The sequence below is a fragment of the Natrix helvetica genome (genome assembly GCF_964273705.1).
Source record: "Natrix helvetica genome assembly, chromosome: 1".
Classification (NCBI taxonomy): domain Eukaryota; kingdom Metazoa; phylum Chordata; class Lepidosauria; order Squamata; family Natricidae; genus Natrix; species Natrix helvetica.
This window is the reverse complement of record NC_138548.1, coordinates 297203764-297227830: the sequence shown is the minus strand read 5'-3', so window position 1 is coordinate 297227830 and position 24067 is coordinate 297203764. Positions and strand designations below refer to the sequence as shown.

At 39.3% G+C, this 24067-nt stretch overlaps 1 protein-coding gene across 2 annotated transcripts in view; it reads left to right on the top strand.

The window, feature by feature from the left end:
• The window catches only part of CACNA2D2 (calcium voltage-gated channel auxiliary subunit alpha2delta 2), a 677428-nt gene that overhangs the window by 473581 nt on the left and 179780 nt on the right, over positions 1–24067 (top strand). For both annotated transcript variants that reach the window (XM_081936759.1, XM_081936758.1), the window contains exon 6: positions 19685–19823. In XM_081936759.1, coding sequence (XP_081792885.1) covers positions 19685–19823 — 139 coding nt within the window. The remainder of the gene's footprint in view (positions 1–19684; positions 19824–24067) is intronic.

Below are 24067 nucleotides of genomic sequence, written 5' to 3'. Positions count from 1 at the left end.
ACCACGCCCACCAAGCCACGCCCACAGAACCAGTAGTTTAAAAAAATGAATCTCACCACTTGCCTTGACGATGGGAATTCTCTACAAGTGGCATAGAAATTTAATAAACAAATTAATGGAACAATATGGCCCTACAAGTGAGGATGATTCACAGGCTCATAGCCTTCCTTTGGGTAGTTAAAATTGGCTTTTCTGGAAGCCATAAAAGAATACCTCTGTGCAGCCTTTTGGTTCCTTGGTTAATTTATTATCCAACTTGGATATATTATGTAGTTTTGTTCATTATGATTCTAGAATAAATGCATATATAAATGTATTATTAATGTTGTGTTTATTATTAATACCTTTGAACTGTTTAGAGTCCATTTTGGATTGAGGTGGGGGATAAATTGCATATGTACATAAATATTGTCTACTGTACTGTATACTAGTTGCTGGAATTGGGTATGTCTAATTTAACAAAAAGGAGGACTAGGGGTGATAGTATTCCAATATTTCATGGGTTGTCACAAAGAAGAGAGAGTCAAGCTATTATCCAAAACACCTGAAGCCAGGACAAAGAAGCAATGGATAGAAACTAATCAAGAAGAGAAGCAACCTAAAACTAAGAAGAAATGTCCTGACTGTTAGAACAATTAATCAATGGAACAATTTGCCTCCAGAAGTTGTGAATGCTCCAACACTGGAAGTTTTTAAGAAGAGATTGGATAACCATTGGTCTAAAATGCTTTCCTGCCTGAACAGGGGGTTGGACTAGAAGACTTCCAAGGTCCCTTCCAACTCTATTATTCTGTTATATAGCTTTGAAACAACTTCATAGTACAAGGAGATGGTTATACAAAGAGAAAATGGAAGATTCACGTACATTTCTGACAGGTGAAATGCAGGATACCTTCTTCCATTTATGATAATTTTTATGGCAATCTCTGGGTTTCATACTAGATGAAAGAATGCCTACAGAGGAGCTTGAAGAGGCTGTGTTGTTGAAGCAAATAGGACAGTGCCAAGCCAAGTTTTTTTTTTTTTTTTTGCCGTAAATGGACCACTAGTCACAAAGCAGTAGCTAAGAATCAGTGACCTAGAGAATATTGACCTTTTGGTCAATTGCTGACCTTTTGGCTTTGTTACTTTTGTGAATGAGTGATCTAATAGCAACTCACAAACTGGCTACTGCAAATTCTGCTTTAAGATCTTGTGCCATTCAACCCACTAAAGAGGCCCTTTGTTTTTGAAAATGATCAAACAGATTAACCATTACTATAGTCAGCAGTAGCATACCATCCAATTGAAGAATGACATTATAAAGGATTTTTTGGGGGGGCCTCCTATTGTAAGGAAAAGGCATTCAATTCAAATGAACAATCTGAGTACAGTAGAACATTTGTTCATATTCACTACATTTTAATATTTAATATATGCAGTTTAAGAGAAGATTGGTTGTTTGGCTTCTATCATTCAAATTAACCTAACAGTGTATCAAGGTTGGGTTTGTTTTTGTTTTTTTGCCTTCTCAGGAAATTTACTTCTTCTTTTTTTTTAAAACAAAGTTTTATTGGCTTTTTAAAAAATAAACAAGGAAGGGGGTAGTGGAATAAGTTACAAATTTTGGCAGTTACAATATGCAGGAGGTGGTCCCTCCCCCCGTACTCATACTTTTCATTTATTAATACATTAGATTATTACAGATTGATGGTATTTTGTCAGCAGATAAACTTTTATCTTCAAATAATTTCAATCATTTTACATCAAACAGATTTTCTTGTTCATTTTTGTGATCTGAGTTTTCTCGATGTTGCCCCTTCTCCCCCCGCCAGGAGAGCTCCGGCCCCTCCCGTGTCCTCTATGTCTGGTATAGGAAATTTACTTCTTATTCCTAATGTGATAGCCTGTATTTTAAAAAAAAATCCTGAAAAAAATCCTATAAATAAGAACAATGATTTTTTTTCCTTCAAGAGTTCTTCATATTCATAAAACAAATGTGATTATTCCAGCAACTGAGATCAATCCCAAGCATATCTCAAATGTTGCACGTGTAGATCCTGTTCTCTGACTTTCATTGATGCACAGTGTAGGAATGTGAGAAATAGGAAATATTCATCAATCATAGAAGAGCAGTGGTCACTTTGTACTGAGCAGAGGTTGCTTTTGAGGCCCTAAATAGGCCCTTCCATTTGGATCAGGGCTGTCAAACTCCCAGCCCGCAGGCCAGACGTATCGCATGCTGGCCATGCCCACACCCGGTTAGCGAAGGAGGGGGGTAAGTCACATGACGCAGCCATGATGATGTGAGTTTGACACCCCTGATTTAGATCATTCCATGAAAACAAAAAGAGAAAAACTTAACTGTTTCAATAAGAGCCAGCATTGATGGGGGGAAATGGCATTTTGATCACAAGAAACCATTTTGTTTTTCTGAAACACTCTTTAGTATTGTGCCAAGTATACTCTGCCAGGTGTTTTCTGTAATGAATTCAAAGGAATAGCTGATAAATAGAAAAGCATTAAGGAAGGCCACATGCACTTCATACTATCACCATTTCTACTTCCTAATCCTTCAAATGCTGCTTCAAGCTTATCTTGACTAAAACCAACTTCAAAACACTGAGAACATCAACATTGCTCATATCAGTTCATCATGAGAAGAGTGTAAAGAACAGCATTCAATCAGCATTTTACCCCCTATCCATGTTGTCAGTTTATCTCCTGTTGGTTTCTCCGTTGGTTTCCAACCAATCTGAGCAGTGACAGCAAGGGGGAGCTACAAAGCCATCAATAGATGATCTCACAGGTGCATTTAAAAGGTTTTTCAAAACATAGTGGCAAATCCTCTGTCAGAGGGGGAAAGAACCTAACTTGGAGCCAGGAGCATGGATAAACCCAGAGTTCCTTCCAATAGAAAAACTGCCTGATTTCAAGCGCTGCAGAATCACACCATTTTTATTTGAAAAGTCCCCATTTTGATACTCTAGATGCTTCACATCTAGATGTTTCTAAATCCAGATGACATAAATCATCTGAATGTTAAGTTGATTTTAGGGTGGTAGAAAGCGAAGTGTGGAGGTATCCAAGAACAGCAATTTCAGAATTTAGATTTACCTCCATATTTGTATGTGAGGGACGGAAGTGGCAAAGTGGAAACAAAGAGTCTGGAATTACAAGGAACCGTTGGTGAAACATAGGCCAGGAATCATAAACAAACTACTGTATAAGTAATTTATTACAAAAAGTGGAAGAAGAAAGTTCATTATTTAAATTCTAGCAATAGTAATAGCCCTTAGACTTATATACCGCTTCACAGTGCTTTACAGTTCCCTCTAAGCGGTTTACAGAGTCAGCCTATTGCCCCAACAATCTGAGTCCTCATTTCACCGACCTCGGAAGGATGGAAGGCTGAGTCAACCTTGAGCCTCAATCTGCCAAACTCCTGGCAGCCAGTGATCAGCAGGAGTAGCCTGCAGTACTGCACTCTAACCACTGTGCCAATGGCTCATATGGTAAGATAGATGATGATAGATAGATAGATAGATAGATAGATAGATAGATAGATAGATAGATAGATAGATAGATAGATAGATAGTTAGATAGATAGATAGATGATAGATAGATAGATAGATAGATAGATGATAGATAGATAGATGATAGATAGATAGATGATAGATAGATAGATAGATAGATAGATAGATAGATAGATAGATAGATAGATAGATAGACAGACGACAGACAGACGATAGATAATCTCAATATCCAGACTCTTAGCCCATTAGACACTGTTAATCATTCTACTAAGGTTTCTTGCAGTAAGAGACTTTATCTATTAAAATAGTGTGCTTGAATTCCATGAGAGTGATATGTTCCAAAGAAAGGTGTATTACCAAAGACTGCAGGTAATGTTCTGATACTGGAGAACATATGTCAGGCTAAAAATATCTTCTTTTCTCAGTCCCTTTCAATTAGTCTTTCCAACTGGCAAGACTGATTTTATGATTGGTGAGTCAAATGTCTGTAAATTCCTAATTACAGTATAACTCTGAAAATAGTTGGCACTTAAGGGCACTTCCACACTGCCACTTACCCTTTGCCCGATGTCATCTTTTCTGTAGTTTCATGTCAATACACATATATCTTCACTACTATCTCTCTGTTGTTCCGTTTTAAAAATAAATGTTATTGAACTAAACTAATTAACAAAAGAAAAATATTGTGCATGAAGCAAAATTAACAGGTAATGAATTTTGATAGTGATTTTACTATTTAAAAAAGAAAATACAGGAGCCTGCAAACTATGAATAATCCCTCCAAATTTTGACCATAATGTTTAAAAATCTTCTTTCTTGCCCCTTAAAAAAAATGTTGACAAGCAACCAGATCAACAGCCTATTAAATATTGCTTCAAACAGTGTATAGTTTTTTATTCAACATCCATGTCCCAAAAAATTCCAGTTGTTTGTATCTTAACAGTTTGAAGTTCTGAGGATATATTTATTTTTGACATGTAGTACTTGAACCACATTCATATCAATCACCCAATCACTGTCAACACCAGTGACGTGCAGTGAAGTTTATGGCTGGTGAGGCTGGTGACATCATCAGCGCAAGCCGCGGTCCCCTTCATGTTGACTCAGGAGTCAGGAAGGAGGGGAATGGGACCACGTGTGCAGGAGGCTGAGGCAGCTTCATCCTCCTGCACACGTGGTCCCATTCCCCTCCTTCCTGACTCCTGAGTCAACATGAAGGGGACCACGGAGCGCACTCCGTGGGACCGCAGCTCATGCTCCGGGGTCCCCTTCATGTTGACTCAGGAAGGCGAGGAATGGGACCACGTGTGCAGGAGGGAGGCTGAGGCTAAAGGAGCCTCCTGCACACGTAGTCCCATTCCCGGACCACGTGTGCAGAAGGCTCCTCAGCGCCTTTTCCCTTTTTTTTTCATGATGAGAGCGGTGAGGCTCTGCCTCCCCTGCCTCCCCTGACCGCACGTCCCTGGTCAACAAGATTATGGTACTAGAACAAGACCATGATTTAATTTTCTACTTTCCAACAGCAAAGTAATTACAACCAACCTTCAAGTTCCAATTATGTCCAAAACAAATTGTTTTTGTTATAGTAACCTTAGGTTAATCCCAAAGGAACTACATGCTGTATCACAATGTTTCTCAACCTGTAGTTCCCGGACCCCTGGGGGGCTGCAATGACATCACAGAAGGTCCATGAAGGCTTGAAGAAATGTTATGATTTAAATCTTGAGTTAAGTCTTGCGGGTCCATAGCCACAAAAGGTATTTAAAGGGGTCCATGGTGGAAAAAGAGGTTGAGAACCAGGGCTGTATCCCATTGTTTAAATTGATTCTCAATTGGGTTATTAAGATAGGACATTCAAACTTGGCTTTCCAGAGACTGAATAACTAAATGACATTAGTTTCATCAGTTGAAAGATGGTTACTGGTTTAGTTTAATTCCTGCAAAATCTCTAACCCCAGAAGAACGTCAAAAGTAGCAATAATACTCAAATATACTGAAGTAGCAAATATACTGAATTAGCAATGCCAAACAAACAGTCAAAAAGCATCTTGAAATAAATTACGTTAATGTTAACCGATCAAATCTTTATTACAGTTAGAGACCAGCCATAAAGCTAATGGCTTGATTTTGCAAAAGCTGCTGGGAACACAGTTGATCCAAAATAATAATGTTCTTTTTTAAATTGTAAATTAAAAGTCACATTAGCGTTTTATGATGAATTGCCAAAATTATATCTATGACCCAAGTATATCTTGCAGATTTAAGTGCAAATATTACAATTAATATTTTAATTTTCTGCACAACTAGGGATCTCAGTACAGATTTCAGTAAGGTCCAGTAATAATTCTTTTAAGTATAACTATAAGGTTATACTTAAAAAAGAGGTGAATTCTGAACTTCCTTACTATACATTTCTCAATAGGTAATTGTAATTTGCACAATGAAATTTTCATGAGATGTCCTTGCCAAAGTGATCTGTTATCATTATTATGGTTCATTGCATAGTCAGCCAGATGTTCAGAATGCATTTGGCATTCCCAAAGACCTGGGATAGGCAGATGTGAATGTTTATGGTCTTAAAGGTATTGTTGCAAGATGTAAGCTGTTCTGAGCAAAGCTGCCTTTTCCAATTGACTGATGGTAATTTTTGTCAATGCCAGTGGTGTTGAAGTAGTGCTCCAGTTGCTTTGGGAGTGCACCCAGGTGCATGTTACTATAACCTTTGCTTTCTTTTGCCACAGTTTTTTTTTTTTTATTTCTAGTTGCAGATTTGCATCTTAGTTTTTTGTTAATCTTTCCGGTTCTTTCTCTTCTATTCTGCTGTCACCAGGTTTTACCATCTCCACTATCCAGGTTTCTTTCTCTTTCTTATTGACAATTAAGTCTGGGGTGCTACGTGGCAGGTGTATGTCAGTTTGAATTCCAAAATCCCAGAGCACTTTAGCTTCTACATTTTCTACTCTACATTTTTACCTACTCTATTTTATATTCCCATCCTTTCTTGCTTGCAGACAATCGTATTTCTTGCAGATCTTCCAATACGCTATTGCTGTTTCTTTGTCATGCTGTTGTTTGTAGTCAATCTGGGTAATCTTCTTACAGTAGCTAACAGGTGATCCACTGTTTTTTCAGCTTCTCGGCAAAGGTGGTACTTGCTGGCTGTTTCTGTGTTCTCTGTTCTGGTTTTATATACATTTGTTCTTAAGGCTTATATTTTTGGCCAGAATTAACCCCTTCTTTCTTTTTCTCCAACTTTCCTGCTTTTAACTATTGTGAGGTCTTGTATTCTTATTATTATTCATTAAATTTCCATGCTGTCCATCTCCCCTGTGAGGTGACTCTGCTTAATGTCCATTAAAAAAATAAATGTTGCGAAGTTCCTCTCAAAATGAAAATCAACCTTGGAATTAAATCATCATAATAACTTGTATCTTAGCCCAAATATTCAAAGAATTGTAGTCCATCTATCTATACATTTCATATGCATCAACATTTGGTGAGTTTGATTTGATTTGTTGAGAAGGATTTCTGGAAATTCCTCTGTCAAGTTAAGCAAAAGTGTCCCTTTAATTAGTTAATGGGGAGAAGATGCCACAAATGACAGCTTTTCATTTCTCCACTCCATTCCCCCCCCCCCATGCCATGCTTGTTTTTGACTTCAAGAGAAAATTTTAAAAAAAGAAAACACTAGCCTTGGGCAGCTATGGAGAGCACATAGATGTTGGTAAAGAGAGGGAAGATGTCTCTCAAGCAAAGAGAAAGAGTAAAACAAGAGTTTTATACAATGGGTAGCCAACTATCACATAGCTCCAGGTGCCCGCAGGCAATCCCACTTTGTCTTCTGGCTCTGTTTTCCGTCTAGGTTTGGGGCGAACCAAAAGTTCTGCAGCTTCACTCTTTCCCAACCATTTTGGACTTCCCTTAATTGATTTCTAAAAACTGAGCAGCCTCTGGGAGAATAAAAGTATATCAGAGAAGTTCAACGTCACCTGACTTAGAGCAGAGGCTTTAAATTACCTTTTTGCAGTTCTGACTGTCTGGGCTTCTTTCAGAACTGTTATGAGGTATCAAGGCCTCCCATTTCTCTGTTGTCTGAGATGAACAAAGTGCACAAGGCTACACACCTGCAAGAATTAAACTGCTACCTCTTATTTTCCTCCTCAACATTGCTCCAGTCGCATTGTTTGACTTTGTCATCTGTGAAGTGGGAGGTGTGCTCCTTTGCATGTCTAGAGTGCAGCAGTGCCATAATTGGCACCTGTCAAGGGCAGGCATAGCATTGCAAGGAAGGTGGGGCTGACTTTAGAAGCGTAATGCTTTCAATCCATCTGGGGTAAGCGATAACCTTTTTATTAAAGCAAATATCATCTGTTAAAAATAGGTAGCTCCCCAAAAGTGGATGCATTAGCTCTGCTTCCAAGCAGGCTTGCACTCAGGTTCACGTCCCAATCTTGGAGTCTGCATTTAGTAAGACTTTTTACGTGCATGGTAGCCACTGGGAGAAATAAATTTGATGGAAGTGAGCCAGTGGTGGGTTCCGGATCCCGTTGCAACTGGTATGGTTGCAACGGGGCCTGGTGTCCTCCACATGAATGTATGTGGTGTGCAGCACGCACATGCGTCCTACCCTTCAGCAACGCGTCCGTGAGCCTCCGCAATGCTCCAGCTGCTCGGTGGAGCATCCGTAGGCACTGTATGCGCCATGCACGTGCACGGAAGTGCCAAAGAGTTTAAAGACAGGTAAGGACAATGGGCGGATGGGTGGGCCCTCCGGAGCACAGCACCGGAATGGTACGGTGCTCCGGGCAGGCACCGGTACACCCATACCGGGGCATACCACCTGCAACCCACCACTGAAGTGAGCTATGTTTGCATGCCTACGTCATCATCTGTCATCTCCAATCCATGCCATTTTGAGTTCAGTTTTAATCCACCTCATTATTCCCTCTTTGTGTTTCCAACAGAACTGTTTTCCAGCTTTTTTGCACATATGGAATAAGAAGCATTTCATTTTCCATCACTCTGAAACCCAAAACCAGAAGTCCACGGGTGTATCCAGTAATTGCCCTAGTTGATCAGTCCAATTTTTGTGCTTAGGAATGAGTGTAGAGTTCACAACGTATTTCTTGTCCCCAAATATTCTTAAATTGTAATCCTCAAGAAGAATCTTGGCTTGCGGATGTGTTTGTTTGCTTGTTTATTTGTTTAGTGGGTTTTGTATAGTTTACAACCACAATTGGAATCAAAACTTTCATGGTTAAGGAATGAGGTTGTTAAGTGAGTCACGCCCTAACTCTCTTTTACCACAGGTGTTAAGCAAACCATGCAGTCATAAGCAAATCCAGCTTCCCCAATTGACTCTGCTTGTCAGAAGCTGGCTGGAAAGGTCACAAGAGGTGACCCCATGACCCCAGGACACTGCAACTCTCTTAAGTACAGGATGGTAACCAAGCACCTGAATCCCATGACTGTTGTGATGCTGAAATGGTCATAAGTGCAAGGTATGGTTGCTTTTTTCTGTGCCGTTGTTATTTGGAGCAGTCATTAAATGAATGATTGTATGTTGCAGACTATATGTATACAAGTAGTCCTCAACTTACAGCAGTTCACTTAGTGATCGTTCAAAGTTACAACAGCAATGAAAAAAGAGACTTATCACCATTTTTCACACTTATGGCCATTGTAGCATCCCCATGGTCATGATTTAGATTCAGATGCTTAACAACTGATTTACCTTTATGACGGCTGCAGAGTCCTGGGCTCATGCGATCCCCTTTTGCAACCTTCTGACAAGCACAGTCAGTGGGGAAGCCCTGATTCACTTAACAATTGAGTTACTCACTTAACAACTGCAGTGATTCACTTAACAACTGTGGCAAGAAAGGTCATAAAATGGGGTGAAACTCACTTAACAAATGTCGCACTTAGCAACAGAAATGTTGGGCTCAATTGTGATTGTAAGTCGAGGACTATCTGTATTGTCACAATTAGTAAGACTCTATGGGCGCAACGTAAGCAAAACCAGAAAAGAAGAAACAGAGTTTAATATAAATTAATGAATGCAATAAGCAATTATACAATAGGCTGAAATCATTTGGAAGTTTTTAGAGGCTTCCTAAAAGATGTGAACCAACTGTGCTTCTATAGGAGAAAATAAACTACAATACCACTGTTTTCAAAGGCAGCAGCCTAACACCCTAACTTGCAGAAGCATTAGCCAACAAGAATTCATGAGTGAGATAGATCAGGCCTGGACTAACACAAGTCATATTATAGAGAAACCTATCCACTTTCTTGGATTCCACAGCCTCAAAAAAAAAATCCTTGATTGTAAAACAAGACATTGCCCAAATTACTCACTTGGACTTGGTCTCCAAAACACAGTAGGTATGAACGATTTAGCCACCAAAATATCTGGATGGTCTGCGGGAGCCTATTTAATTCATTCCTCAGGGAATAGAGTCAGCTTTCAGGAATGGGTTTCACCATTCAGCTTACTTGGGCTCACTTGCACCCCACTCCACCTCCCACAGCAGCTGTTGCATAGTAAATTGATGTAACTCCTGCTGGAGTCCACCTTGTCTGTCTGTTATTAAGAGCAGCAGCCTTTTTTCCTTCCTCAACTTCAGCCCTTTCTTGCTGAACAATGGCAGGGATGCAGGAAATCATTACTTTCGATAGATTTGCTTATTCTACTTGTCCAATTTAAGCTTTTGCAACAATTACCTTCAACCTTCTTCAGTCTAATGGAAAAAAAATGTCCATTTGAATTTTCTTCAGCTGTATAACTCTCTCCTTAGATGTGAAGATGTGAACCAACTCTCACAATTTTTAGATACTCTCACAATTTCTCTGCTACCTGTCACTACTCTGTCCTTCTCCTTGCTTCTAATATTCTCTTTCATTTTATTTCCCTTCTTTATTCTTACCTTTTCTGTTTCTCATCTACCTTTACCTTCTTTCCATACTCCACTACTTTCTGCCACTCAGTTTTACTTTTCAGCTATACTTGTCCACTGTAGTTCTTTCCACAAAGGCTTCATCACAGCCCGGTCCTTCCTCAGTCCATCTGACTCACACTTTCCATTCCCAACCAAGAAGGCTGATAGTAGATCAGTCATCAAGATGTCTGTCTGTTTGGATCTTTTTTTTTTTTTAAACAAAGTTTTATTGATTTTTTTAGTATTTTGCAAAGGAAAAAGGTAGGGGAAAGGTTACAAATTTTGGCAACTGCAGTGTGCGGTAGGTGCGCCCCCCCTCCATACTCATTTGCACATAATTCATTATTAAGTAGTAACATAATAACATATAGTCAGCATATAAATTCAGTTAATAATTTCGATCAGTTTATATCAGGTGGATTTTCTTACTCATTTTTGTGATCTGAGCTTTCTCGATGTTGCCCCATCTCCCCCGGCCGACAGGGCTCCGGCCCCTCCCGTGTCCTGTGTATCTGGTGGAGGATCATCAGGTTTTTCTAGGAGTAGTTTATTTTTTTCCATAAAGGCCTGTGCCTCTATGGGTGTATTAATTCTAACTCTTGTCTCCTCCCAGAATATTAGCATACCTTCAGGCATCAACCATCTAAACCACACCCCCTTCTGGTATAATTTATTCGCTAATTGCCAATAACTTTTTCTTTTTTCTCTTACTTTCTTGGGGATCTGTTTCAGAATGATTATCTCCTTATCTTTGTATGTCAGGGCTTGCCCCCTTTGTGCGCTCAGAATTTCATCTCTTGTGCTTTTTCTGAGGAATTTAATGTGTACCTCCCTGGGAACATTGTGTGTTCTAGCATAAGCTGAGTTCACTCTATAAACCAGGTCTATTTCCCACCCCATCTGTTGGTTCTCTTTCTGGATGTACTCAGCCAAAATGTTTGTCATGATGTCCCTTATGTTTTCATCATCTGTCTCTATCACATTTTGAAATCTAAGATAAAAAGACATTCTCTCAAACTCTATTTTCATCTGCTGGGTGTCAAATTCTTTGTTTCCCTTCTGCATCCCTTCCATCCCTTCCCTCATCTCAGCCGCCCCACCCTCCAAAAGGTCCAGTCTCTGTGAGTTCTTATTAATTTTGGCCTGGTTCTCTTTAATTTCTTCTTTCATCTCCTGCAGTTGTTTCTTTATTTCCTCTTGTCCCTGTAAAAGTTGCTGAAACATTTGTTGAAACTCCATCTCTGAAGATTTAGGTTGCATCAAAGCTGTTATTGTTGATTGTGTACTAGGACTGGAGGTTGCAGATGTCGGGGCAGAGGCAGCAAAACCAGGCTTTCCAGGAGGTGGTTTTTTAGGTGGCATTCTTTGTACAATGAGAAGTTCAGTCAATATAGAGAATGGTCAGTCAGAAAGGCAAGGCAGCCAGGAGAGTCCAGGAGACAGAAGGTCCAGGGCTGGTGAAATGCTTGGTAACCTGGTGGGCACATTTCCACAAGGGCTAACCCTCCCTCGTGGCCCAACCAGGTTTCCGTTATTCCCGCGAGGTCCGGCTCCCCCTCCAAAATTAGATCATGAACTTAAACTGGCTTGTCATAAATACAGAGACACTCGTATTTGTCATTGTTCATAAACTCATTTATTGAGTCCTAATCATCTGATGAAACCAAAAAGGCCAAAGGAATAAGCAAGGTCCAGCAAATAATTCAAATGAGGCAGATTCAAGGAGAGAGAGATGGGTTGGAAATAGAAGTGTCTGGAATATGAGAAGTAGGAATTATATAAGAAGTCAATGTATGGGGTCTTACAGAAATGCTGAAGGCATATCATAAATACCCAGGATTCAGTGATTCCAGATCCCGTTGCAACCGATACAGTGCAATGGGGCCCAGCGTCCCCCACATGCACACCCACAGCACGTGCCTGCATCCTTACCTCTGCAACGCCTCCGCGATGCCCCAGCTACTCTGCAGAATGTCATGTAGGTGCCATGCACTCTGTGCACGTGTGCGGAAGCACCAAAGAGCTTAAATACAGGTAAGGAGCTCGGGCAGCAGGTGGGTCCTCTGGAGCACCATACCAGAATGGTACCCGGTGCTCTGGGCAGGCACTGATATGCCCGTACTGGGGCGTACCGCCTGCAACCCACCACTGCCAGGATTCTTCCAGATGCAGCTAAGGATGCATCAGCCTGATTTACTTCACTCAAGTTTTAGACAAGTGTCTTTGCTGCTAAAAGGCCACTTTTCTGCCTTACATTTTTTGGGGTTGTCATGTTGCTGATGCCACAAAGGCTAGTTCTGTCTTCAGCTAGAAGGTCAAATCCTCTATAGTCAGATTGGGAAAAACAAGGCCTGAAGTTCTTTGCCCATTGATTCATGAAATAGTCTCCTGGGCTATTGACCTGAAAGTTTCTTCTGCTTACACATTTTCAGCTGAAGATGTTGGATCCAATTGATCCCTGATATAAGTTAAGAAACCAAACCATTCCCTGCTTTTTAAATTCAACCTCTCTGTCATCTTGCTGAAATTATGACACCTTGGTAACTAGCCATCATTTAACCATTTTTAACTGAATGAATATGGTTCTGTTCATCACAAAATAAATCTACCAAAACACACAGATAGTCCTGACTGAAAACTGATTTTGGTATTCACTGTCGCTCAGCTGAGATGAAGATTGGTTAGTCCATGCTAAGCATTGCAAGGACAATCACAGTGAAGTCACTCAGATAAATAGTGGAGAGAAAAGGCTTCTAGATTTGAAGATGATGACTCTGTCAAAGTGCCCTTAGTGACTCATTCCACTCTGCATTTTCCCGTGCATGATAGCTTCTCAATAATACCATACAAATCAATTTAGTTTATTTCTTTTATCTTGCATTGAAAATATTACCATAAATAAAAACGAAGCGAATATATTATTTGCTTGTATTTTGGTATTTTGCAATCCTTCTGGTTTTTTGGTAATATATCTCTCTCTCATATATATCTCAGTAGATAGTTGTCCAGAAAGACATCAAAGCATTTATTATCTTCCCACAAAAAAACCACAAACTTCTTCGGTTGTCCCAGATGCATCTAGTTGTTGCAATTAGAAAAGAGTCATCCGATATAAAATGTAGTTGGAGAGGATTGGAAGCAGAGGCTGTTATCTGGACTTCTGTTTTAATATTCTTTTGGTGTATCTACTTTTTGAAAGATTCATCAATTGGAAGAAAAGGGAACTTTTTAATAAAATCAGATGAGCATTTTTGTCTCTGGGAATCATAATAATTATTCTTTCTTTCCTCATTTATGCACTGTTAGTTAGAACTCTGGCACTAGCCAAGCATGGTTTTGTTTGTTTTTTAGTAATCCTCAAACACTTCGAGTTTACAAATAATGCACTCCAGTTTTTCATAGGACAGGATTCACATACTAGCCAAATTGCTCTTGAAACATCTCAGCCTCATCTGCCAACTTGCCATAAAGCAGAAAACATGTCCAGGAAAATAGCTACGAAAGGATTTCTTCTTTTTTCAGGGAGCTGGGGGAGATACATTAAGAACCTATGAGTATGCTACCCCATAATATTATAACATTATTACAAACTACAATATCCCGTAGGAAATTGTGGAAGGGGTGCTGGGTACATTTTGGGAGTCACAAAACAGCCATTTTTCCAGAAGGAAAGGTGATAAGCTTGCTCCCCACCATCCTTTCTAGTTCCCTGGAACTTTAATTTCCACACAGATTTTATCTATTTTCTGTGCAAATAGTAGCGCTTCTAAATAATACCCAAGGCTGTGCTTATTGTCTAAGAACTCCCATTGGGCCTATTAGGGGCACACATGAATTTTTTAAATGAAGATTGAAATAGAAGCTGAGACTTTGTTTTATAACCAATTAAAATAAGGATGGCAAAGAGCCTGGCAGGTGCTATGAGCATTTCCTTTTAACCCTAACCCCAGTCCTAGCTCAGACTCTCTTTTTTAAGACATCCCTCCATTTTGACTCAACAGAAAAGAAACTCTGACATATAGTCTGTCAAGAAAAGGGTTTTGTCTGAGCTGCAGTTCATTGGGCTATATCTTGCTTCAGTACCTTTAACATAAAAATTCCACGCCTAGCTGCCTTGACTACTTGTTGGAGTAGAGAATTGGAATGATTGTATATGCCTGTAGGCATGCATGTATGTATAAATAAGTGCCTCAATGGTAACAATAGAAAATTTGGGACGCATCTATTTGTTCAATTTTCACTGTGCCTTCCTTCTTCTAGGTGCTCCAAGCCATGTATCCCCAATAGGTTTGGGCGACAGATTGTGATTAGTCCAAGTCACCCATTGAGTTTTATGGTTGAATGTGGATTTGTCCTTAATTTCCCATCAGAATGGCACCCTATAATTCAGCTACCCCTAATCTGGGTGCCCTTCTGATGTGTGGCTGACAACTCCCAAAATTCCCCAACTGATGCAACCTTTGCTGAGAATTTGGAAGGTTGAGGAGACGTCCATTTTAGGAAAGTCTGCTTTGATGACTACACCAAGCGTTGTTCCCTGTCAGTAAAAAAAAACAGAGCATCCTCATGAGAAAAGATTATTACCCAATTCTTGCAAAAGTGAGTAACACATACTTTTCGTGCTGTGCTTTCAATAATTAGCACATCTTACAAATAAAAAACAAGTCATTTCTGCCACAATTTAGCATTTCATCTAAATCTGGAGATTATATTATTTAATGAACTGGGCATTGTGTGTGGATCATATAGTGTGATCTGCCATGTGCCAAAATATTGTTTGTGCGTTATATTAGTTTACAACAATGGTAAAGAGAACTAGCATGCTGTGAGCACGCATTTTGTGTGCAAGAGGCTATAGAAGAATCTCTAGAATTTCCAGGTTAAACTGGATAGCTCCCCGGTCTGAAACACTGAAGAAACGCAGTTTGGCACCTAAGCACTGCCCTACATTGCTAACAAGTTGCTAGAATTCCAATAATCTTGTTTTAATATTTCTAGTCATAATGATTTCAATTTCATCCAGGTAAACTTTTACAGCAAGATTAAAAAGGTTCACTGGTGTTTCATTTCTTTGTTGTGCTGGGAGATGAAATGAGAGCCCCTGGGTGAGATTTAATCTTGCAGCTGTTTTGTTAAGAAATGTCTACGCAGAATTAAGAATTTCCCCAAAAGAAATTCATATTAACTGCTGCTCGTTGTTTTATTTGCCCTGGGACGTATAATTTTAGTTACTTTGTCAAAAGCCTTGTTGCTATACATACAAAGTAACTAAAATTATACCTTTATTACCGATAATATCACCTGTCAATAGTGTCTATTTTCTTTTTCTTGGTTTTTTTTTTAATCAAAAGGTTTTTTTTCACTAAGGAGATTGTAACTATTAACAATTCTGAAATGTCTCCAACTTCAATATCATGGATAAAAGCCTTCTACTACGTATTCTCAGAACAAACAATATAACTCTAGGTCAAAACAAGCATCCATTTCAGATTATTAAAAAGCCTACAATCTAAAAAGATCCCAAAAGAAATTAACTGTAGTGAAGCAAAGTTGCTCATGTTGGGAATATACTATATATTTTAAAATTCCTTGTGGTAAGAAAGACCATGTTAGAAGGCAGAAACCAAGCACATCTCCAAAACTGCTGTCTTGATTTCTTGTGTTCTCTTACGTTCTTCACAATCTCCCTTTCTCAAAGAAGATGGTGACTGAAATCAGATCATTTCTGTAAAGAGTATTTGGATCGCAATTTGGATTTCCAGGGAGGAAGCAGTATATTCCAGAGAGAAGTCCAAAATAAGAAACTGTACAGTCCTAACGGGATGGAGGAGGAGGAAGAGGTACAGGATACCTATAGCCTAGAATCTCTCAGGGTGTATCTGCTAGGTTAAAAGATTATAGCTTTAGTCTGGCAAGATTCTATCTATTGGGTATGAGCAAAAACATTTGGACTCGATTGGAATTCACAGGCTTATCTCTGGTCTAGAGCCTGACATATGTAGTGGCTATTAATGTTCTAATCATTTTAATAATTTTAAAACAATTTTCTTAAAGAAAACTAAGTAGGGGTTGGGTTAATTCATTTCATTGGGCTGTTTCTGTGTATTTCCTGTTAATAAAATGCTAGCAAAGAAAGAAGGTATGCCTGGGTTTTTTGAATACTTCTCCCCACATACCACTTTGGGTTTTTTTTGACCTGCAAGATTTTGTCCAAGCAGATGGATTGAATCTGCTTCAAAGATGGTGGCAACATTCTTCAACCAACAATGAAGGTTTCTCAGGTCTGAAATGCCAAATAAATATTTTCTGGGTTTCTCCTTCCAAAAAAAAAAAAAAGCCAAATTTCCTTTTAAAGAGTAAGCCAAGACTTCTTTCAGAGATCTCTCAGAAAGGGAGACAGAAAACACAATGGCCCCTTCGGGCCTCAACAGCAGAGAAGGTTGTCATCTCCCCCCCTCTCTCCCTCCCTCTCTCCCTCCCCCCTTCCTCTCCCCGAAATTAAATATTGTTTGCAGTGCTTATTGACAGAGCAGTAAGCTCTACTGTGTTTTAATTTGTTCTTTGATAGTTGCCTTTTGCTGCTAAATTGATTTTCAAGGGGTGGGGCTTTTCTGATTTAACTCCTGCCAGGCAATTGAAAACTGGAAGGCAAGAAAAACAGAGCTTCGGCAAGAGTTAGGAACCCAGACATCGCTGCTTCAGTAAACTACCTCTGCCTGATAGAGCATCTTAGCCACTACACCATTCTCAGGCAGCTGTTGCCATGGAGTTGATTCAGGAGTGCTGCAGGATGTACACATCCGAGTTTCCTAGCAACACACACGCACACACCTGATGGAATGGAGAGATCATTGGATAGGAGATGCTGTCACTAGTGGTGCACTGTAATTGTTAAGAATGGGAGCTGTGAGGTAAATGCCTCCATTTCAAAAGAAAAGTCTGCAAGGGTGCATTACTTGCCACCCTAAATCACAATCTGATTTAGAGCCCATTTTCTTGGAAAGTTTAAAGAAAACAATAAAACGAGAGGCAGAGGCTTTCATTCTGAACAGAAAGATGCATTTTAAAGAAATCCTACGAGGGTCATGCAATTTGCTACAAAATTGTAAAGTTGTTGTTATATAAATCTGCATAGCAAATTATCCTATAGCAGCGTGAAGATTTAAATCACCTTCAGATTTTAACTTGACATCAATCAATATTGTGAGGTCCTTGGTGCTCTCTGAGTTTGGTTATTTTCTTGTAAATACGTCACTACTAAACTAGATAACAACATCAGTGCTAGTAGGGAGTGAGGTTTGCTTTCATTCTATATACTGTACGGGTGGCTTGCCCTGTCAGCATCGGTTGGAGTGGTCTTGGTGGTTCATTTATTGGTCTGTTTTTACTGTTAACTTGTTTATCTGAGGTGGCAATTCCTTGATTGGAGTATTGTTTGCTTCTTAATTGTTGATCTAATGTTAAACTTGGTGTTAATCTCTGCTTATCTGATGTTGATTGCTGGTGAGGAGGTCTTTTTTGTTTTCTTTTTGGCTTTTTGATTGTCTCTTTTGAATGGTATGTAGATTGTTGTTTACCTCTGTGTGCCTGTTGATGACTGATTTGTCTGAGTGCCAGGCCTCCAGGAATTCTCTAGCACAGGGGTGTCTATTTCATTGAGGGCTGCATTAGGGTTGTTTTGATCACAGGAGGCCAGGGTAGTTGTGGCCAAGGTGGGCATGTCCAGCTCGACTTCACTCATGTTGGGGGCGCCCGTAGTGGTCCGAGCACTCTGCCAGTGAAAACGTGCTCCCGAGTTCCATTTTTGACTGCAACAACCTCCTTCAACCATCTGCTAGCAAAAACAGAGCTCGGGAGGGCCATTTTTGCTGGCAGAAGCACCGCGGGCCAGTCCTTTGCTGTTTCCAGGCCCTCAGGCCAGATCTAAGCACCCAGTGGGCCGGCTCCAGGCCTCGGGCCTTGAGTTTGACACCCCTGCTCTAGCAGTTTTAGACAAGGCTTAGTCTAGGATGCTCACAGTTTCCCATGTATTGTGAAATTAAGGAGTCTTTATCATGTTTTCTGCTAGTTAGTATTTAGGGATGTGGTCTGTTAGTCTTCTGCCTCTTTGTCCTACATAATGACTGTAACAACATAGAAACTATCAAGTCAAACAAACAAGCAAACAAACAAGCCCAATCAAGGAACTACCAAGACCACTCCCGCCAACTCTGTCAGGATAATCTACTAATATATAAAATGAGAGCAACCCCACTCCATACTAGCCCTGATGGTGTTACCTAGTTTAGGTAACACTTAAGAACACTTGCAAGAACACAAGCAAGATAGAGAGCACCAAGGACCCCACAGTTCAACCTGAGCTACAACTATTCTCTTCTATCAGTATCTGTCAAGCAATATTATAAATGAATGACTATACAGCAATAGAATTGTAACCAGTATGATTTCAAGTAGAAGTTACAGACTGGGATAAAAAAGAAAATAATTTCTGCTTAAAAAATGTAATGAGTTTAACAGTTATAAAAATATTAAATGTTATAATATTGTGTTAGGAAACCCTCCAAATTTAGATATGCACAAAGCTATTTATAAGACTACATTAAAAATGTTAATTCAAGAGATAGTTTCTATATCAAAGTGTTTGTGTATGTATATATGGCCATATGCACATGTACACACTATGCATACAGTACAGTTGTTAGATTAGCACAGCGCAATTACTTGTGGTGAATGCTCAAATTGGCTACTGATAGTATATCAGCAGATGAGGAGGTGTCCCCAGCTTGCTTCCTGTTTAGGGCCTCCAAAGCCCATTGATCACTTTTGAAGGTAAGAACTTGGTGGTTCCTTTTTCTTGGATGTTCCAAAGGTGCTTTTTCAAAAAGGCAATTGAACTTTATTGGGGGGTTTTCCCCCTTTGAAAACATTTTGTTTCTCATCCAAGAAGCTTCTTCAGTTCTGAATTGAAGAAGTTTCTTGGATGAAAAAAAATGTTTTCAAAGGGAAAAAACCCAAGAAAGTTCAGTTGCTTTTTGGTAAACAGACCTTTGGAACATCCAAGAAAGAGGGACCACCAAGTTCTTAACCTTCAAACAACAAAGACCTGGATGATAGAGAATTCCCACAGACATTTTTTCCCTTGGGACCTTTTCAAAGGGAAAAGCCCATTGCCATACTATTTTCCTGACTTGATTTTTTTTAATGATTTGTGTCCTTTTCTTTTCCTAGGATGACCCAGAAGGGGAAGAGATTGAAAGAGAGAAATTCAATTCCTTGAAACTGGAATTCACAGATGACGATAACTTCAAAACCAAAGTTAATTACTCATATGCAGCTGTACAGATACCTACAGACATCTACAAAGGCTGTAAGTTCTTCCTTATTGCAGAACTCTTCATATTGAGACCAGAGACCATATCTTATATGTTCATTTTTTAAAAAAATTATATGACATAGACAAAAGAATTGGATTAATTTCCCCTTGCATGTACAGATCCTTACAGAAACAAACAAACAAAATCACTTATTCAATGCTTGAGTTTTCTCTGACTGATTTTAGCCAGTTCCTTCCTACACTGTAATGTCAATTGGCTCAGTAATGGTTTTCTCTTACCTTTGCTACTGGTTCTGAACTGGGAGCATGTTTGTGTGCATGCTCGCTTCGTCTATGTGCGGCACTTCTGCGCATGTGCAGCTGAACTAGACTGTGGTCTCAAATAATATGGAAAAACTGTAGATGAATAATATCTCAAGAACACTGTGAATTATAAAGACTATTTGGATTTATGCCTAATGTTTATGAACTAAAGACCTAGAAAGTGAAGTTGCCCTCAGGTTAAAAATCTAGATGGAAAAATGGAATGAGGTTTCTAAAGCACCAGTGGTTAAATACGAAGTAGAGAAGGAGATGAACATCTTTGTCCCCATGTGCTGATTAAGCTTCAGTTTGATTGCTGTGAGCTTTGTGTGTCAAGCCTTCATGAGCTTCAGTACTTTATGGATGTACAGGGTCACAAAGTCACAACTTTCTATTACAATTCAGAAATGTTACAGCATCTCTGAAAAATTATAGGATGTAAAGGGAAATATTTAAAAGTCCATCTTCAAGCCACAATTTGGCATCAATTTCAGGCATACTGAGAGCCGCTAAAATTGTAGAATCATAGAATAATTTTGGAAATTATTTAGTTCCATCCCTGCCCAGTGCAGACTGGAGATTAATTGTGGATTCCACTCAGAATGTATATATCAGTAGTCTTATAAAAACAAATTATATCCAATTTTGGTATGTATCTTCTAACAAAAAAAGGATATTGATTGATGATGGTGATACATTGATTCTTTGCTGTTACAAGGAATACATTGATTTCTGCATTGATTTCAGTACATGCCATGGAGTTTTAGGATTGGGTAGATCCTATATTTAGTGCAGAATTAGACCTCTAACAAAGTTGAGAGGCAGTTTGGTACAGTGTTTAAAGTGCTGGCCTAGAACCATTTCTGGTCCCACCTTAAGCATGAAAGCTGGCTTGGTATCTTTGGGCAGTCACTCTCTCGCAGCCCAACTCACCTCACAAGATTGTTGTTGTGGAGATAATAGGAGAAGGAAGAAGAATTTAGTATGTTCACTGCCTTGAATTACTTATAAAATAATAAAGGCAGGAGTTTTAAAAATCTAAATAAGTAAATAACAATAAAATAAAAAGTGAATTCACTACATCATTGTCAGTGAAGAACTCCTTTTGATATCTAGTTTATACCTGCTCACTTGTAGTTTTGGTTCTGACTTCTTCTTTTTTTATATAAAGATTTTTTTTATTTTTTAATAAACACGAACGGACAAAACACAAAAAAACACAAAACCATCTTCCATTGCAAATTGTACAAAGTGTGTCGATTGGTTACAAAAAGTTATGTTCATCCCTTCCACAGGTTTCTTTTTCATGTTGCGCCTTCTTCCAACTTGTAAACACTGCCACTCTGGCATTTAAAACTTTTTATTAAATTTAAAGCAAGTTCATTTATAATCTTTCAAGACAAGGCTTTGTTTTCACTCCACTCCAGCTGCCAATAAAGCTCCCAAAGAGCACCTGTATAAGGAAAAGATTTTAATCCATAGGTATTTTAAAAAAGAATATAAAAAGTAGTAGAAGAAAAACTAATCCGTTCAATTTAAAGAATAGGAAACATTTGCAAAAGTTCCATCCATAAAATAAAATTTTAAAAAAAGATAATACACTGTCTAATGTAGCTTAATTTCGCCGCTTGTTCTCTTCTGTTTTCAAATTTAATTTAGCTTTAATTTTTTTGGGGGTAGTCTCTTTTATAATAATAAGATTTCCTCACCAGATGGAGACACTTTCTCTTTCCATTTTCCTCCCATTCCAGAGCTGTCCCAACTTCAGCAGCTTCAATGGCTGCGCTTCTGTTGCTGGCAAAAAGAGATTCTCCTGGATCAATCAGGGACTTTGCAAGTGTCCCTGAGATCAGCAAGATGTACTCTTCCCTGTCACTGTCTCTTCGGGACAGTTTAGGTCCAAAAGAACCGTCCAGCAGCAAAAGTATCGACTGCAATCTTGGAGCTCCAAGATCGCACGTCGTGTCGTTGCGACGTCAGCTCCTCCTTCCCTAATCAACTAGTTTTTAAACTACGGCCTACGGGTGGATTTTTTTTTCTGGTTCTGACTTCTGAGGCAATAGAATATAAGTTCATTCCCTCTTTTTTATCAAAATATTTCAGTTATTTGAATACTGTTGTCACATCTCCTCTCAGTCATCCTTGCTGTAAGCCAAACTTCCTTAAATCTGTTTACCATTCTCCCGAGGGCTTAATTTCCAGACCCTTCACTATCCTGACTGCCCTCCTCTGAATTTACTCCAATTTGTCCATTGTCCTTTTGAACTATGACTGCTGTCATAGGGTTCTGGAAACAGTCCCAGACAAGACACAGGCACCTCCTATCATGAGCATCTAAGTTGATTAGAAAATACATTTTGCTTATGGAGTGAGCAGTGAACTTGCCTATTAAGTGTCCAATTCCCTTTCTTTGAGACCCACATCTCAAAATTCAACAACCCAGAGTGGGGTTAGCTGCCTGCACCAAAGCCACCTATTGATTTTTTTTTAATGGTACTGTCAGTGATATCTCTTTTGTGATGGCCTGCAATTTAGGCCAGATCTGCTGCTCGATCCTCTTTGAGACTTAGTACTGCTCTTCCTTTGCCTTGGATAGCTCCATTCCTTTGCTGAATCTTCTCACTGCACGTAGCAAAGGATGGCTTTCACCTGAGCAGCTTTCCCAATAATGACTTTTGACTGTTTCAAAGTGGAATCGCCATGCTAATTAAAAGGGACACAACTATGTTCCTGACTACCGTATTGAAAATGCTTCTCCTGCGAGTCAGAGAACTGAATCTGATGGGCTGTCACAGTGCGTGTTTCCATCACTTTGTTACTCTGCGTTTCAGGCAACTTTGCCCTTACATCTCACTCCCTCTAAATTTTGCTTCTCATGAAATGAAAGATGGGAAGTTTGCACATGCTCACAATCACAGAAGAGTTGACTATATGCATAATTTGCACTACAGGCTATCTAATTACTATTTGGTGCACTATTGGTTTGTGCATTGCTTGTATTGTATTTCTGTCCACTGCTATTACACATGAGTGTATTTGTGTAGGGTAATTGTGAAGTAATTGGCTTACCACAGCAGAACTAATAAACTACAGTTCCTGAACCAGATGAATTCTACAAAAGAAAGAGGGAAATCATGACAAATTCAGTCAACCATGATTGCAACTTCACCTGCACACAGTTTCAGTCCAGGGGCATTTTTAATGTATGCAGTATTAATACATAGGGACGAGCTATATCTGCAACTGCCTCTTTGAAGTGATGTATTTCTACCTCCCATCCTTTCTAGCATCTCGGGGAAATTGTGGATGTCCCAGGTGCATCTGCCATGGATAAATATGAAAAAGAAATATGATCTCAAATCTCTGCACCAGCAATAGAAGGAAAGAACTTTCATCCAACCTTGCTAATCCTGAAGGGCTCTTTGCCCCAGGAAAACTTGGTGTAAACACTTCCAACAGATTTGCAATTTTGTGGGATTAAACTCTGCATGTTCTAAAAACTCTTGCCATTGCTGCCTGCTTACAGTCCAATTCAGGTCCTGCCTCTGCATGCCACTGGCTTGTCAGTGGGTGGAGAACTTATTCTTTCTCATCAGCTCCAGAACAGCCCTAGCCTAACTGAGGATTTTTTACTCAAATTAATTTGTTGTTACTCCCCAAGATATTATTTCTCTTTTGCTGTAGGAAGGTAGGGTGGAACAACTATTCTTGAAACTTAGCTTTCCTAGACTAGATAGTAATTGGAAGCTCATGAAGGCTTATTTTATCTTTTTTGCCAAGAAAATGGTGCTGCTTGAATGTGTCCTAAAATGTGCTGTATTTTTCCAATGCATCACTTACATTTCTTAATGTTTATTCTGCGCAACATGGTTACAATTTATTTATTTACAAAAGGTTAAACAAGGATGTTGCCTGATTCCAGGTATCGGCCAAAGATCCAGTGGTATTAGTAAGCAAAGAGAGCAGTTCTGCAG